Consider the following 17,536-nt stretch of genomic DNA (forward strand, 5'->3'; position numbering starts at 1 on the left):
ACGTATAATGACGAAAATTACATGGATATGATGTGGTCACATTGAAGGCCAAGACCACGATTGAATTATTTGATCCGACATACAGATATTTAAATACAAACATGGCATATCTATTTCTTTCTGCATTGGACCTTTCCATGTAACATATTCATATCACATATATAATAACATAAGAACCCCATTGACTGCAGTAGAATGTAATACGAATCAATTTATGCTTCAGTTTATCTAAAAAGGTGAGTTTGAAATGCACTGTCTCCTACAAATAAAGTTTTGGAATTGATATTGTAGTCTTATTTACTCAAACTCGTATGGGTTCAGACTTCATAAAAGCCTGAAAATCTAATGATCTCTTCTATATATTTAGAATTTATTAATGTCTTACTTTGGCAGACCTCGAGTAAACAGCAGTCTGATATATAACAACAGGTCCTGGGACTGGGACTGTCATTGTCTGTAGGTTCTGGACTTGAAAAGTTAACAATCTGATATTTTCTTTCTTTTCCTGGAGTTTCACAAGCTGTATCCCGCTACTCACACACTTCATTACTCTGTGTAGGATGATGGGGATGTGTAGAGCTTAGTCTTCTGACAGTGTCTTTAGACAGCACACCTAAATCAAACAAGGAATCTAAAAATGGACTTCAGAATAATGTTGCTTGCTTGGATTCATGAGTACTTGAAACATGCCTTGGAACATTATCTCTGGGTTAAAAGAATAGGGATGTTTTTCTGCTTTACTTTCTGACTGCTTTATTCTGCTAAGGGATGGGACAAGTCCGTGTAAAACAGGAAAAATTTGTCAAAGTTGAGTTGATGTTTTCTTAAGGGATCTTCTCTTAGATGTGGACTAGATTGGAAAATGGAAGGAACTGCATTTTCTATTTCTTTCACCAATCACTGTGCAGATTGCAGAAACACAACTTGGCTTTCTTCCTTAAGAGCCTCTTTAGTGTATCAAATAAGGCCATCCATATATGATAGCTGGCTGGATGTATAGCTTATGTATTCTGAAATTTCTTTCTGTTTTTTAAGTTCAATGTTTTCAAGCAACTCCATCATCTCCTTTTCTTGTTCATGATGAACCATACATATTTTTAATAATCCATTTCTGATCTCCTTTCTTTTGATGACCGTATAGGTCCTGAAATTATATTTTAACAGGATGACTTCCATTAGGCCATTATCAACTTCTTAGTGTACTGTGGAAAAAAAATAAATCAGGTCAGAAGTTCCAAATTCTTTTTAAAACGTAGTGGTTACAAGAGGCAGAATGATAGATTTTAGCTTAAAAAAAAATCGTGTTTGGTAGAACATGGGAGAAGAATAAGGATTCTAGTATTTTTCTCACATTTCTGCTGCTGGTAAGCCCTGAGGGAAGTTGTTTGGGTTAAAATGTTCACATTTAGGTGTATAAAATTTGGCAGTTAATTGCTACTTTATTGTTATTTCCTCACTTACTCAAATTAATCTCCCCCAAAATAGACTTGATAATTTTTACTTTATTACATGGGAAATCCTGAAGCTGAATTTATTGTAGCTCTATATTATCTTTGAAAATTCACTATGACAGTATGAAGTTAAAATATTGACAGCAAATACACCTGCATAGCCCACATTATGTCTGTGGCTGACAGTACATTCCTCTGATGGTCGTTATGTGAAGGTATGATTAACTCTTCTGACACTAAAAATTGTGAACTGTGAGGGAAAGAATCAAAAGTACCAAAGACCGATAGTAAATTCCAGTGGCATTCAGCTAACATCAGGAAACAATTTCACATTACAAAATCCTGCATAAATATTCTACATTACTTTTCTCAAACTTAAGACTATTTGAAAATTGAGAATTTAATGCTTCCAGCTGTTTCTCATTGTGCATGGTTCACTTTCACCTTTCTGAATGTTATTTTCTGTGCAACTTCATTATGTCCCCAACATTTGTGAAGTTATATGCAAAGATCAAAATTAAAAGAAATTGATAAAATCATGGTCTGTGTTCAGTCCCTTAGTTGCTATGGATCAAGTCTTAGTTAAAATAAGTGACACTGCTGTGTCACCTCAGAAAAATGTGACTGCTTTGACTCATAGCATGGGCATAAGCATAAAACTGACTGAAGAGGGACAATTCATAACTTGCCTGCAGGTGAAGAAGCAGTTCATCTTCAAACATCTATTTCTGATTAAAAAATATTCACCATTTTGTCCTGCAGATGTAATTGGTGTTTATTCCATGCTGGGTCCTGTAGTATGAAATGAAAGTTCCCCTTCCTAGATGCACATTTCTGTTCCCATCCCACATACAGATCCTTCATTCTGTAATAGTGGAGCCTGGCTCATGATGCCACAATTATGGGCTTTTGTGTTTCTACAGTGGGAACACATCACCTTTCTGACTCTTGTGCTGTGCAGAGAATTAATATAACTTGTCAACCATATGTTCAAGTTTCTTTCCCAAGGAGGCATGGGAAAGTGTGAGAAGCAACAGAAATACACACCTGTTCTAAATTTTGCAAATGTATCAAAAAGGGAAGCAGGCTCTCTTGAACACATGACTGACAAGGGAATAGTCTCGTGATCGTTGTGCAGTGAGTTCTTGCAGGACTCACAGATCAGGTCGTGGCTATCCAGACAGTGTTCAGAGAGGTTTGAGTTGCTGTGCAGTAAGCAGCGCCACTGTTCACAATCTTCTTTATGTGCTTTGGTGAAAATGTGGTCTTGAGCACCATTCTTGCAATGGTTTAAATGCAGACATTCATTACAATAATTGATTCCACATGTTCTACACCTTTTGGTTGCCACTCTTCTTCTCTCCCTGCAAGTTTCACAGTCACTATGGTCAAATCTCCACCTCAGAAAACTATGTCTAGTTTTGCTTTTCCTCAGCTGAATTTTATTTGTGTAGGGGGGGCAATGTGCTCTGCTATACACTGGGCATATGATGATATAAAAGTTTTCAGTTACTTCAGCTTTGGTCTTGCTTTTAGTTATGCACTTCTCACCAATGCAGTGATTGAATGGCAGCATAAATCGTTGGAAACAATTGCTTACAGAGTGGACAGGCAAGCTGGTCACGGAAAACATGGCTGGAGACATTCCTTTCCAGTGTAATGACAGGTGCATTATTCCTAGTTCTGAATCTTGAGATGACATCTTTTGATCTAAATAAAATTGGAAAAAAAACAATGAAACAACCCCAAGAACTCAAACAAAAATATTTGAATATTAGGGTACTATCTAAGACACTAAATTATTTCATAATTTTAGAATCATTTAAGAAATCACTCACCTCTGAATTATTTCTGATTTCTAGAATGAATTAAGTTTATTTTTAGTGTTAGTAGCAGCCTTATCACTGATTCTTTATATTAATTGCAAAGACTTTCAAATGTGTTTTCTTTTTTTTAACTATTATTTTGTTTTAGAAGAGGACTGATTTTTCAGGATGTGCTAATCCCCATTCTCTTCAAATCTTGATAGTTAGTCGTAACCTGCCTCTTAGTCTGTGGACATTATCCTTTTAAAAATATATTAATTTTATAGTGCCTCCTCAATATTTTCCATAGCCTTGACATAAGCATCTTTATTCAAGATGAACACCTGGTTCTAGGCCTCTATGGTCTGGCCCTCTGATGTGTGTTTCTTTAGCATCTATGTTGTTACTGCTTTCCTTCCCACCTTCTCTCCTCAAATGTTCAACCATGCTATCTGCTCTTTCTGTCACTCTAAACAACAGAAAAACCCTAATAAACTAAAGAGACTAGAATCTTCGGTTGCTATGAAGATTCCTTCTTGTCTTCAGAGTTTACCTAGGTAGGGATTAACCATACATTTCCAGAGGTCCTGTCAATTCCCTTTGGTTTGGTACTGTTTAGTCTGGAATTCTTCCGTTAACTTCATTTCTGCCCTCCTCTTCCCCCACCCATACTTGTGAGTGCTCCTTAGTGTAGCATTTCTACAGTTAATAATCAGCCCCTTCCCTCCTGGTTTCCAGTTTTATCTTCTAAGACTGTTACTATGCCTTCTTTCCATTCTCTGTGTGGCATTTCTTGAGTCTTCATAATTATTTGTCTCCTTTTTGTTTTATTCTGAACATAACTGCTTCCATCTGCTTCCAGTTAACAGCAGTCTTACTACTCTTTGTTTTTACTCCAGTCTTCCTTGTATCCTTACCTGCAGCCCCCTTCCTACAAAAACATTCCTGTTTTCCTCCTTGTTCTCAGGTTCTCTTTTCCTTCATGTTGCTACATAGGTTTTTACACTGTGAGAATGCATAAGCATATGCTGGCCATTCATGGATTTTATCTGGAAATCAGGTGGTCCTAATTACAAGTGCAATGATGTTCTGGAGCAGTCTTCGCCCCAGTCAGAGTAATGATATCCTGTGGTTATTCGAAATGACTCCAACATGCCAACAGACTGTGTTTTCTAAATGCAACACATCTATTAAGATATAATGTAAATTAGAAAAACAAAACCCCAAGAAATTTTAAGAGCCCTTAACTCCACTTACTGAACAGCTCCTGGTGTTCTTGAGTGATGTGGTTCATCAATAGAACTTCTGCAGCACTTGCTTTCATAATACTGACATGCTGAATTCTCTCCACCGCAGCAGCAGCACTTGCAGTCTGGGTCATTTGAACAAGAGCAGCAGCACCACCAACAATTTGCCTGCTCTGCACATGAGCAGTGACAGCACTGGCAAGGTTTATCTTTGTACAGACATGGAAAACGGCTACAGTTCTGCTCACTGCTAAACAAGAAGCGCCAACATGGGCAGCATTATTTCTTTCTGCTGTGTCAAGTCAGGTAACGGCAGTTTGAGCAGCATGGCCAGATCAAACAGGGATGCCCGTTTTCGTCCACCCCTCTGTCAGATACTTGGAAAAAAGTTCATTGATCGTTTCAGCTTCTTTGCACACTACAGCAGCTGAGCTTCAAAAAGGCACAAGCTCTGACTGTGGGGTCAAGCTCTGTGCTGTGGTGATGCGCTTCATTATGATTGGAAGGTGATTTCACAGCATGATATTCAAATAAGGACACACGCAGAATTTTATGCACAGGTACCTGATATAGTGATTACATCATCTATACATCACAATAACTATAATTGTTCTTCCTGAATTTCTTGAAAGCATTTACCTCACTCTTCATTAATTCATGGGGAGTTTATACACTTGGATTAGGTACCATAAGGCCACTATCTTGTTAGGACCACACATTTCATAGGCATTTTGTCCACTCAGCTTGGTGCTATAAGCAAACCACCTGAATCAGCCCCTAACCAGCAATAGTGAGAGGTTTCTCATCAGGCTCCTATGAGACTTTAAGCATAACTAGCACACATGAAAGAACCTTACACTTGAGATGCATCTTTAAGCATATCCTTGTAACTGTCTTAATTATTTTAAGCTCTTGTCTGCCATTGTTTATGCTCTTGAACAATGCATGGCATTCTTTCTCCCAAGGCCTGATGAAGAGAGCTGGACTTGAATTGTAGTTTCAGTGTTGTTGCTCATTTGCTGTGGACCTGCCCCTTTTTTCACTGAGTCCAAGTGTGTTTCTTGTCCTTCCTTAAGCTGGCCACTGTCCTATAAATGCACTATCAGACATATTATTTCTATTATTGTTTAGTTACTTTGTATTAGACACCTTCATTAGTTGATTTATTCCAAGATTTATGTAGCATTTTTTACCTATTTATACAAATGATAATTTTAAAGAAAAATGAAATTTGTGTAAAGAATATATGAGCCTTTCAATATTGCATGCTTACTATAGTGCTTATATGTAAGTGGTTGCACTCGATGATCTTTAAGGTCTTTTCCAACCTAAATGATCCTATGATTCCAAACAAGGAAATCTACCCTCTAAGAGTTTATCTGCAACTGACATATGAAACAGCTTATTCTCTTACTTGAAACTGTAAAGGACAGTGATATCTATATGACACATATTCAAGAATACTGACTTTTGATGCTGGCTTCTGTACTGTAGGTAACTAAATTTTTCCAAAATTTAGCAATTCAACTGGTGTTAATGAGTTAATGTATAATTGGGAGTTACTAAGATAAGTCTTGACATAGTTTATTGTAAGAGTTCCTTTGAGCCTATTTGCTCAAAGTTTGTTCTACCTAGAGAAATTTTAATTCACTGATCCAGAGCCCTACAGACCATAATGACTGTGTCATTATGTGTAACCATTTACATGATGGGCTATAATAGGTTGTTGGAATGGTTATAGCCTATTGTGTCAATTGGATTTTCATGCATAAGTACTAGATCTGTGTGCTGAACAGCTTTCCATAGTATAACCTGAACCTTTAATGGATATTATTTATTCCATTTGTCTTTCCAGTCTAATCAATGGTAATGCTTTTTTATTGTGCATATTTAATTTTGGGATATTGAAAGGCTTTTAAATTAAATCATTAGAAGAAATGTATCTTGTGATGCTTGCCTGCTTTTCTTTTGTGAAACATTCATGAATACATAGGGAGTTTTTTGAGTAATGAAAGAAATCAAAAGTGTGTCTTGTGTGCCACGTGCTGACGCCTGGACCTGTATTTTGACATAATACAGAGGCTAATAGCAGCTTGTGCATATATTATTCTCAGCAACATATTTCTTTTTCTCGGATTCTCTGTGAATTGTTTTCTTCCACTGAGTCTTGGACAACTTTGTCTTCTGCCCCATGTATTTCCCATCACTTATTTCCTGCTGTCTGTAGTGCTCTAGTTTTGCTCTATCAAAATTACTTTCATCCAACAGCCTCATTCCTGTGCTGCTCCCAGTATAGGTGGCCCTCTCAGCGTCTATCTGTAGGCTTGTAGCCAGTTCTAAGATGGTCTCATTTCATTAATACGTTTATTCTCTAGCAGATATTGAAAGATCCGATCCGACTGGCTGCCAAAGAAACTGAATTAGATGCAATACCTGCAACCAAACTGACAGACTTTAATAGTGTTTGCAAACATGTTCCCTCATGCCTCTGTTCTGGTTTGGTCTGATTGTCATTTTCATCATAGTTCTCATGATAGCCAGACTGTGATATGATGACTTCACCTACAAATAAGCTCGACCCTGCAAGGTGTTGATGGAAAAAAACCCAAATGTGTGAGAGAAAGAAAAGCACAGGGCAATGAGGACACAGGTTCAGTTGAAATTGCTTCAAATTAGTGTGTGGTCATTTATGCTGTATTTCCATTAGCTGTCAAATAACTCAGTACAAGTTCTACTTGGCAGTTTATCCTGTTCTGTTCTGTTTTGCAGGATAAGCGAAGATTGTTGTCTTTTTCTTCTTTCTTCCCCCTTTTGCTCTACCTCCTGATACCTCATTGGTATTCCTAATACTGATATTTCTAACAGTAATTTGAGACTGCACACTGATTAATAATGTGCAGAAAGAAGTTTGAAGAAAGACCATATACTATCAGTGACTTAACCCTTGACTAGTGTCTGTAGTAACACTACGTAAATCATGGATTTATTGTTTATAAAAGTGCTTTTTCTTTTATTTACACAGGCCATGACGACACACTCAAATTAGAGAGGCAGAAACTTATTAAAATAGTTAACAATTTTCCCTGTATTCTGTACTCCTAACACAGCAAAGTGGTAGCTGATTACATTGTTCTTTTCTATGTCTGCTAATGGTATCAAAAATTTCTGTTAGCATGTTCATTCTCTCAGTTACTATGTAGAAAACCAGCAAGAAAAGTCTGCTGCCTTCAAGTGTTCCTAGAGGTGTAAGATAAGCTCATGAGTCAGGGAGAGGGAAGAGGAACTGTTGCCTTCCTTAGGATGGAGAAGGAATGACCCTTCCTATAAAACCATGTATTCCAGCAGGATTCACTCTCTAAAGGATACAGTAGTTCTTTCAATAAATTGCAGTGATTTAAGAGACTAACTGACTGCAGCACATAGAAATATCTGGTTTGGGGGGAAGGTTTAGAACGATATATGAGAAGCCAGATGTGGTACAACCCAAAACTGATGCATTCACAATTGAGAATTGCTTCTGAAAACATTATTTCTGGCTAGCTGTGGCTTGCCCACAACAACTAGCAAGAGAAAGGAAAAAACATCACTACCCTTTCATCATAAGAAAAATCTCTGCTTCTAGCTCTTTGTTTTCACCCAGAGGGAAAACTAATTTCAGACAATGTCAAAGGAAAGGACTCACTAATGACATTTTGACATTTTGTGCATTTCTTCATTAAAAAACTTAACTGAATGTCCTGGTTTCATCTGGGATAATTTTCTTGAGCTGGGAGAGAGCATAACTGGAGCACCTGACCCGGATTTCAGCCAGGGTAGAGTTAACTTTCTTTGAGCTGGGAGGGGCACAGCTGGAGTGCCTGGCCCAAACTGACCACGGGAAAGGGTGAGTGAAGATCTGAGTGGTGTTTGACTGCTGGCCCAAGATCAAGCCACAACACTGAGATCACATAGTAACACCATTAGTACCAGAAATATATAATATATAGCTAAGAACTGTCTAGAATTTAAAAAAAAAAAAAAAAAAAAAAAAAAGAAGAAAAAAGAGAAAGTTATACCACACTTTTATTTAATTTAATATTTAATTATTTAATATTTTCAAAGTATCAGGGCCTAATAAAATTCATTCAAAGAATATAGAGACATATCTGAAATATTCACAATGGTTTTAGGAGTTCTTTTTTAAGAACACATGAAAGATGTTGGAAAAGATACTGGACTAAATGAAATTTAAGATTACACAATTTAGAAGAAAATGTAAGAAATCTCATTTTGGATGAGATGCATTTCCACAGGACAAGGACTTTCTATTGCTTGCGTGCCAGAGAAATCAAAGCTTTTCATGCCCATTTGCACAGATCTCAAAGGTATTAAGTGAATCGCTTCAAAATGCTTTAGAGGATCTATTTGTCACAGATACTAAGAAACTACAACAGCATACTGTTGTTACGGGTCTGCATGCATGGTCTTTCACAACCTATTATTCCTGCTATGCAAAGCCTTGTCTTATGTATTACTGTCACAATGCGAGACCTGTTGTTCTTTGGAACAAATAAAAGTTTGGGCATGTTACAGAATGATTGGAAATACTAGGTATGTATAATCTCTAGCTGCTTCCACTCCAGCCCTCGTGTGCTTCATCCTTGTCCTGGTGGCTGCACGCATTTCCTCCACCTGATATGGTTTTGTTTCTGGTTTGGCTCACTCTCAGTTTCCTGCACACTCCCTGTTTAGGTTCTTTTTTGTTAGGCTCTGACTTTTTGAGCTTGCTTGTTCTCAGAGTAAGGGTGTTCATCTCCTTAAGGTGAGGTGTGTCTGTGCTGCTATTGAAACTACAAAGAAACTCAAATGTTTTAGCTTGAGCACATCAGTTAAGGCAGTGTTAGAACAAATGTAGCAACTGCAAACCAACACATTTAAAATTTAAGGCCATATTATGTTAAAAGGTGCTGGACTGACTGCATGTTAAACAACTGTGGTTGCAAACCAGCCAAACTTTGTTTGGGTTTTTTGGTTTGGTTTTTGTTTTTTTGGTTTTTGGGGTTTTTTTTAAAACCTTTTCTATTACAAAATTATAAATGAATAATACCAAGCTTGTTAATGCCAAATCTTCATCCTGGTCTGTAGTGATTATGTGAGTTGGTGATCAGGCACTCGCCCTCCTTCAGGCTGCTCTGTTGGTATATCTGCTTTTATGACCATAGTACCTAGCTTCAGCCTCACTTTTTAGTCTATTTTTCATTCTTGTGTTGGTTCTCTGCTGGACATCCTGACTCCTCTCCTGATTAGCCTGGCTCTAAGCAGTAACTAGCTTATTAGGAGGTCCAGCTGAGCAGTGAAATATGTGTTAATAACTTGGCTCTGCTTAAAAGGAAAAAAAATTTTAAAAAATTCACTCTATTGCACTGCCTAGGGGAAGAGGAGAAAATACAAATGAAGTGGGCAGAGGTGAGAGAAAAGGCTTTATGGATTTAGGCGATGCATAGCATAGGGAATTAAAGCTGTGGTAAGCCGAAGTTCCCTGCAATCAGAGAAAGAGTGAAGTTTCTCCTTCACCCCAGAAGTTTCTCCTTCTCACCAGCTGAGAAGATTTATATATGTAAAAAAAAATAAAAATAAAAGAAGTGCTTTTTAGAAGAACTTGTGAAGAGGAAAAAAAGGGCTCCCGGCAAGGAAAACAACAAGTATAAACACTTCATCTTTAATTGGAATCTGAAGACAGTGCTTGCTGCTTATATACCCCTACAGAGAGGATGGGGAATATGCCTGCCTACATGCACTGCAGAGGTGAAAAAGCTTCTTGAGCAAAGTTGCTTGCTGTGTGTCTAAGCTTGCACTTGAATTAGTGCTGGAACTATTGTGTCATGGACTGTTAACTTTCAGTTGTACTTTCAGGTTTGCAACTCTGCTTTTTACTCTTCTTTATGCTCCCATGCTTGCTGTATGCTTACCTCTTGTGGTGGGTTGACCCTGGCTGGATGCCAGGTACCCACCAAGCCGCTCTATCACTCCCCCTTCTCAGCTGGACAGGGGAGAGAGAAAATATATCGAAAGGCTTGTGAGCTGAGCTAAGGACAGGGAGAAATCACTCAGCAGTTACTGTCATGGGCAAAACAGGCTTGACTTGGGGAAATTAATTTTATTACAAATCAAATCAGAGTAGGGTAATGAGAAATAAAACCAAAACTTAAAAACACCTTCCCCCTACCCCTCCCTTCTTTCTGGGCTCAACTTCACTCCTGATTTTCTCTGCCTCCTCCCTCCAAGTGCCACAGGGGGACAGGAATGGGTGTTGTGGTCAGTTCATCATGTCTCTGTTGCTCCTTCCTCTCACTCTTTTCCTGCTCCAGTGTGAGGTGCCTCCCACAGGAGACAGTCCTCCACAAACTTTCTCTAATAATTCCCATGGACTGCAGTCCTTCAGGAACAGACTGCTCCAACGTGGGTCCCCTGTGGGGTCACCAGTCCTGCCAAGGAACCTGCTCCAGTGTGGGCTCCTCTCTCCATGGGGCTACAGGTCCTGCCAGAAGCCTGCTCCAGCGTGGGCTTCCCACAGGGTCACAGCCTCCTTCAGGCACCCACCTGCTCTGGCGTGGGGTCCCCCAAGGGCTGCAGGTGGGTCTCTGCTCCCCCGTGGACCTCCCTGGGTGTAGGGCACAGCTGCCTCATGATGGGCTGCACCACAGGCTGCAGGGGAATCTCTGCTCCAGCACCTGGAGCACCTCCTGCCCCTCCTCCTGCACTGACCTTGGGGTCTGCAGAGTTGTTTCTCTCCATGTTCTCACTCTACTCTCCGACTGCTGCCCCACAGTTTTCCCCCCTGCTCTTCTTAAATATGTTATCCCAGAGGCACTGGCACTGTGGCTGATGGGCTCGGCCTGGGCCAGCGGCGGGTCCGTCCTGGAGCCGGATGGCATTGGCTCTGTGGGACATGGGGGAAGCTTCCAGCAGCTTCTCACAGAAGCCACCCCTGTAGCTTCCCTGCTACCAAAACCTTGCCACGCAAACCCAATACACCTCATCTATGAGAATATCAGAGAAAACTTTGTGTAATGGCATGAGACTCATTTCTACCAGTTTTCTCATCAGTAGTAAGGTTAAGGATGCACAAATGATGAAGAGTATTTCTCAGTGGAAATCCCACTTTTTATAGTGTAACAGACTGTCTCTTATGCTGTTTCTTCTGTTTCCAATTTAAGTTTTGGATATTTCTCTGTCTGGTGTTTTGGAAATGTAAAGGACTCTCTTTACATGTTCTATGTCCTACTTTACATAACAGGAGAGAAGAAAGTTTTCCACTGTGGACTGTTTTTCATTCAATTATTTAGAGAGTGAATGCTTCTGCCTAGATGCATAGGTTGCTGTACAACTATTTAAATTTTTTTTTCCCTGAAGTATTTTTATTATTGTATTATAGTAGCGGACCAAATGTATCAGTGCTGTTGTAAGTGGAAAATGATGCAGCATTTACAATCATTGGGCTTACAGTGAGAGGTGATTATAATGGAATTAACTTAATTTGCTGTTTCCTTGTTGGATGCAGAAAATACTGTGTTATTACTAGCTAGTGTGCTCCATGTCTGCCTCATGGACCTTTCAGTTTGGTGGTGGTTGCTGTTGATTATTGGGGATTTTAGCCCATATCTCCTTCAAATAGAAGGATAATATAATTCATGCTGTAGCAAGATAGTTTAGTATCAAGAAATAAAAACTTCCACCTGTTGACACATTCTAGGGACTGTTTTATCAGAGCAAAATGGTACTTCAAGACATAGCAATGCTCACCACGTTCATAAGCTGAGATCTAAAAGCTGAACTTCTTTTGGAAAATAGAAGTATATATCAAAAAATTGAGCATGCCATCTGAAAGAGTTTTTATTAATGTACATACATTACTTAGTGGGAATAAATGTAGTATACTATCCATTTAAGAAACTTTATAGAATGAATCCTCTTTTCTTCAGATTAATTAATAAGAATTTGCCAAAAGTCTTGCATGGTGAACTTCAGAGTATACTATATCTACAAGCAGTTCACTTGCAGCAGGCACTACTTGTGGGAATACATGAGTCACTTAAGTTTCTTTTCCCTCTCTTCTCTGCCTGAATGATAAAGCTTTCCAGGTAGGAAAATGAATTTGCATCCTGATTGCCACCATCTTCTCACTGAAATAGCAATGCTAAAAGATATGGCTTCTTAAATGTGTTGAATTATTAAGATTATGTCATGGAATGAATTTGGGTTTCATTTGATCTCAGTACTGTCTACAACATTTTACTATGAAAGGAGTCTACTCCAAAGCATGATTATGACACTGAGATGGAAGAATTGACAGAGGCAAACATATAACAGGATGAAATCCTTTTTAGGTTAAAAATGACTGTATCAAACAGTGAGAGAGTTTAAACTGTTATAAAGCTTCAGGAGTAGAAATAACTGTACAGCTGAGGCATTTAATGAAAGCATACTGTAATAACAGCTGAATTATAAATGAACACAATATTAAACAGTGGTCAATGATTCCTCTATCCTCTTACAGTTAGCTGCTCAGTAGTTCAAAGTGAGCAATGGAAAAACAAGCTGCAGTTTGATCTACAGCCTTCAGCAGATAACGTAACCTCTCTGTGCTATAGATTTGATGCATAACTTTCTTTTAGGATATTGGTTGCAAGGCTTAATTTTTAATACTTTAAACTCTTCAAGATTCATAGACCCAAGAAGGCTATATACATGCAAAGGACTAATTTAGTAAATTAAGTCATGAGATTTCCTTATGTTGAATCCTACCTTCCCCCCCCCCCCCCCCCCCCCAAATGATGAATACTGGAAGCTGTTCCATTTAATTAAGATGTTAGGCACTGAGCTCACCTCCTGAGATGCACATGTTGTTTTCCAGGGGATGCCCACAGGAGGTTGCAGTGCTTTCAATGGTGCTGGAGCAACCTGCAATAGAATACTGATAGTGCAACGTGGGATGCCTTGCTTGTTGTAGTAGACTGAAATTTTAAAATGTCACAAATCTAGGTCATTCTACACTGTCTGTGTGTATATTGGATAGTGCTTGGCTAGTTTGATGTTTTCCTTTTTTTAATTTACAATCAGTCTCATGAAAGGCTGCATCTGATTATTTTGATATTAATAATAGAAATGTGGCTTGATATTATACTGCAGTGTTTTGTAGCTTTACTTTATGCTCTTGAAATGTCATACAAAATTATGTGGCTTCACATGTTTTTTTCCTGTAATCTTTCATATTTTTATACATAATCCCATTATTAAATAAAAAAACCTCACATAGGTTTGGGCCCAAAGCTATGTGAGTTAAGGAGCTAAGTTTCATTCAGTGATATGTTTCATATGTCTCAGTTCCTTTCCATGACCAGTATCTGATCCTTTCTTTCCAGCAATGATGATTCTTCCTTTGTTTTTCACTTGTCTTCTTTCAGTTGGCTTTCTTTCAGTCAATTTTTATCTTGTTGCCATACAATTCTAATAATTTGGCTGGTGACCAGAATCTCAAAGGAGCTGAGTAGGAAAGCTGGTATAAATAATTTTGTTTCAAATAGGAAAAAAATTGCTTATTGCTCCCTGTTGCCTGTGAACCTGCTTCTCTGTTCTTACACAAAGTAGATGCTGGTCAACTTTTTACATGTTCACTGGCTGATCTGAAAAAATCCATCGACCAACAATAAATGAGTGGAGATCAAGCAGAGGAGGATTAATAGCACGAAGTTCCCGTATGCTGCAGGGTGCAATAGGCAAGGAAAATCTGTCTGTTTTTCTGCTACATGATGATTAATGCTGATGATTACCATCAATTAAAGAATTCAATCACTTTATATGCAGACCTGATATAAAACTGGGTATTCAGATCTTTTGAGTAAGATACAAACAGTAGAGTATAGTTTGATAGTCACTTCCATCCCTAGTGCAGTTAGTCCTAGTCAGTAGAAGATATTCTTTCTGTACTTTCAGCTTTTTCCTCCCTGGTCTTGTGAGCACTATAGCACTGTACACAGGAGATCTTTACTACTTAAAAATTACTGTGGTTTATTGTAGATAGTTTTATTTTATTGAAGTCCTCCCTATCTTTCCTTGTATAACTTTACTTTTATTAGGTACAAGGCTTTTGCTTTTGGGGGGAATAAAAGTTGTTGTACCTAATGGAAATGGAAATAAATTCCTTCTTAGTTATAACTGACTTCTGGCAAACTCCCCAGGGAGTGGGAGGAACACCATAGACGTTCTTCGTGTTCAATGGGATAAGAATAGTTTTGGCATTAAAGCTGGTAATATTGTGAGCCCTTTTGTGCAGAGTGTAAGCCTGTCAAGAAAACACTTTCTGTGTTAAGGGAGTACTTGATTTGCTATTCACAAGTGATGGTGAGGAAATGTGATGTCGAACAAGGCAAGTCACTGCCTCAGAGTTGCAATTGGTGTGGCACTAGCAGATGTCAGATCAGGGTTTTGTCTTAATTCTCATTTATTAGTGTGTATTTATCCTTAGGAAGGAATTAACATAGTTCTTCCTTTGTCCTAACCAGATTTATTTTGGTTAAAATTATCTTAATGAAGTATCTTGAGCTTTGTGAAGACAAAGGTTTCCTTTCCACATAAAAACTTTTTGACTTTGTGTCATCTTTACAAGGAGGAACAGAAGGATTGAGTATTCCTTCATCTAAACAGCAGCAGATGAAAAATCAGACCAGTGTCAATCATATGAGCCTATCTTCGTTTATTTGTAATAAGCTTTTCCTTGTGCTTTCATTTTCTGCTGTATTTTCTCTCAAAAATTTGAAAGCAAAGTTTTTGCTACTGCACTCGGAAAATTAATCAGGCCCGCCTAAAGAAATAACTCAGACACCAGTTAATGTTTACAATCATCTTTTTTCCTCGAGTAATCTGTTGGAGGCTTCAGACTATGATTACCATCTACTGAACTTAAAAATGGGTAAATGCGATGATTTTTTTCTTTCTTTTTAAAAACGTGCCTTGAATAAAAATGGCAAGTTAACACCAGCTTTCCTTCTATTCTGCAGACCTGCTTCTTGGGTAACTTCGAACAGAAATTAATAGTTTCAGTGGTATCTCAATGTGTCACTTTTTATACAGAGAGTTTCCCTTAAAAAGCTTAAATGGGATAAACAATCATTGTTTAAAGCAAAGAAGCTTGCCTGATGTTTGTATGAGCTTGTTGTGCTCTACAAGTACATGTAAAAATGGGAGGAGGAAATACTGCATTCTAAACAAACAGCTGTGGGCCTCTGTCATGTTTCTGTTGGGGGAGTGGAAGGTTCTGGTCGCTGAATTCCCACTGAACTAAGCTGCAAGTTCAAAGGAACCTGAGCTGAAGAAGTACAGCTGTTGTGCTGCATATGATGTTCCAGCCCTTTGTCTACTGTGAAATACAACTGTCACTGTAAAGCAAGGTATCAAAACGACTGAGCTGCTCACACTGCAATAGTTTGAAGTACATCCTATAGTCCACCACTTTTTTTTTTTTTTGGTAAAATATTTGGTTGTACAGTTGATTGGAAGTTGTGTTGCAGTCTGTACAGAAGCAGTCAGAAAAGTGCTTTAAAGCCTAGAATTATATATGGCAGTTATATATTGTTCTGCTCACTGCATAATTTTGTTTGAAAAAACAAACAAATAAAAAACCTCAACCCAAAAAACCCTAACCAAACCCATACAACTGTGTTTAAGATGGGTATAATTTATAAACAGCAGATTCTTTCCAAATTCTGAGACTAGAAAGTGCAACGTTGAATGGGATAGGCTGAAAAGCATAAAGATAGCTGGGCAGCCACTAGGAAACTCATTTTCTTTTGTATCAGTGTAATGTGAGAAATATTAAACAATCCTAGTACTGTTTTATGTTCTTAAACATAGAGACTAGCCAGAGATTTAACTGTAAATCTACAGAAATGCATATATGACTCAGGAAAAGCAGACTGACTTGTTTTCTTTCTCAGTACAGTATATAGATGTGCTGCTGATATCTGTGGAGTTACAATTTAAGAATATAGACTTATGTTCTACTTCAGAAAGGTGTATGTGCCACTAATCTGTGACAAGTCAGTGATAAAGTCTAACACTTATTTTTCAGCTTTCTGTTAGGGGGGAAAAAAGTATTGAATTTAGGGAGTAAGCTCACCTACTACTTACAAAAAAAAGTAGTTAGCATATTGAAAGGCTAATATTTTATTAATTGAAAACCAGTCTTTTCCTAGGCTCCCTAAAAAGTAGTTGCCCTTAAGCTATTGGCAAAGCAGCATTTAAAATAAGTTCCTGACATCCCCAAGATGTGCTTTTTTCATTTGATCTCTGTTGAAGCTTGCAGAACAAGAAAGCAAAATGAATTTTTGGAGCCTGAACTATCTTCATGGAAACTCGTGTTATGGAATAAAGCAACATATGTTAATTCATATAGAAGTGTGATGTTTGTATCAATGCAGATCTTTAGTCTTAAACTGAGCTTAGTATTTTACTTTTGACCCATTTTTGCAAATAGTTTTCCACACTTTCTGTTCATTAAAAGCATTTTGTCACTAGAATACAAGATCATATGGCAGAGAGAAGTGAAGGTGAATCCAAACATATGGTTTCCTTTTTATGTCACATGAGAATACTCGTGTGCATAAAAACTATATGCCAGAAACATCAGTGAATTGTGATTTGATGAAAGTGACTCTGTTTGACAGGAGCTAATTTGCACAAAAAAGTTCTCCTGAAGTTGCTGTGATCAGGCCTCAACTCAGAATAAAGGGTGATCTTTATAGGACTTGGTATCTCAAATCCGTGACAGGAACATTCACTTTAGTAGTTGACACAGTTGATGAGACAGTTAAATCTGTTCACTGTAAAAGTAAACAAAGGAAGAGCACTTGTCCTGGTAGTGTTTTCTTATTTTTGCAGGCATTAGAAACCAAGGAAATTGATTATTTAAGAAATAGTATCTATCCCTGTAATTATGTGTTCTTCGGATTGGGATAACAGTCATTTTGTTCTTTTTGGTACATGGCTGATGAAAACT

General features: G+C 38.0%; 1 protein-coding gene across 1 annotated transcript in view; it reads right to left on the reverse strand.

The window, feature by feature from the left end:
• The window catches only part of TRIM42 (tripartite motif containing 42), a 33,676-nt gene that overhangs the window by 3,471 nt on the left and 12,669 nt on the right, over positions 1–17,536 (reverse strand). Inside the window, 8 exon segments of the mRNA XM_074877418.1 lie at positions 386–443; positions 445–697; positions 700–801; positions 804–1,202; positions 2,499–3,037; positions 3,039–3,161; positions 4,514–4,880; positions 6,937–7,083. Of these exon segments, the coding sequence (XP_074733519.1) occupies positions 386–443; positions 445–697; positions 700–801; positions 804–1,202; positions 2,499–3,037; positions 3,039–3,161; positions 4,514–4,880; positions 6,937–7,083 (1,988 nt within the window).

This window comes from Strix uralensis, chromosome 9 (genome assembly GCF_047716275.1).
Source record: "Strix uralensis isolate ZFMK-TIS-50842 chromosome 9, bStrUra1, whole genome shotgun sequence".
NCBI lineage: Eukaryota > Metazoa > Chordata > Aves > Strigiformes > Strigidae > Strix > Strix uralensis.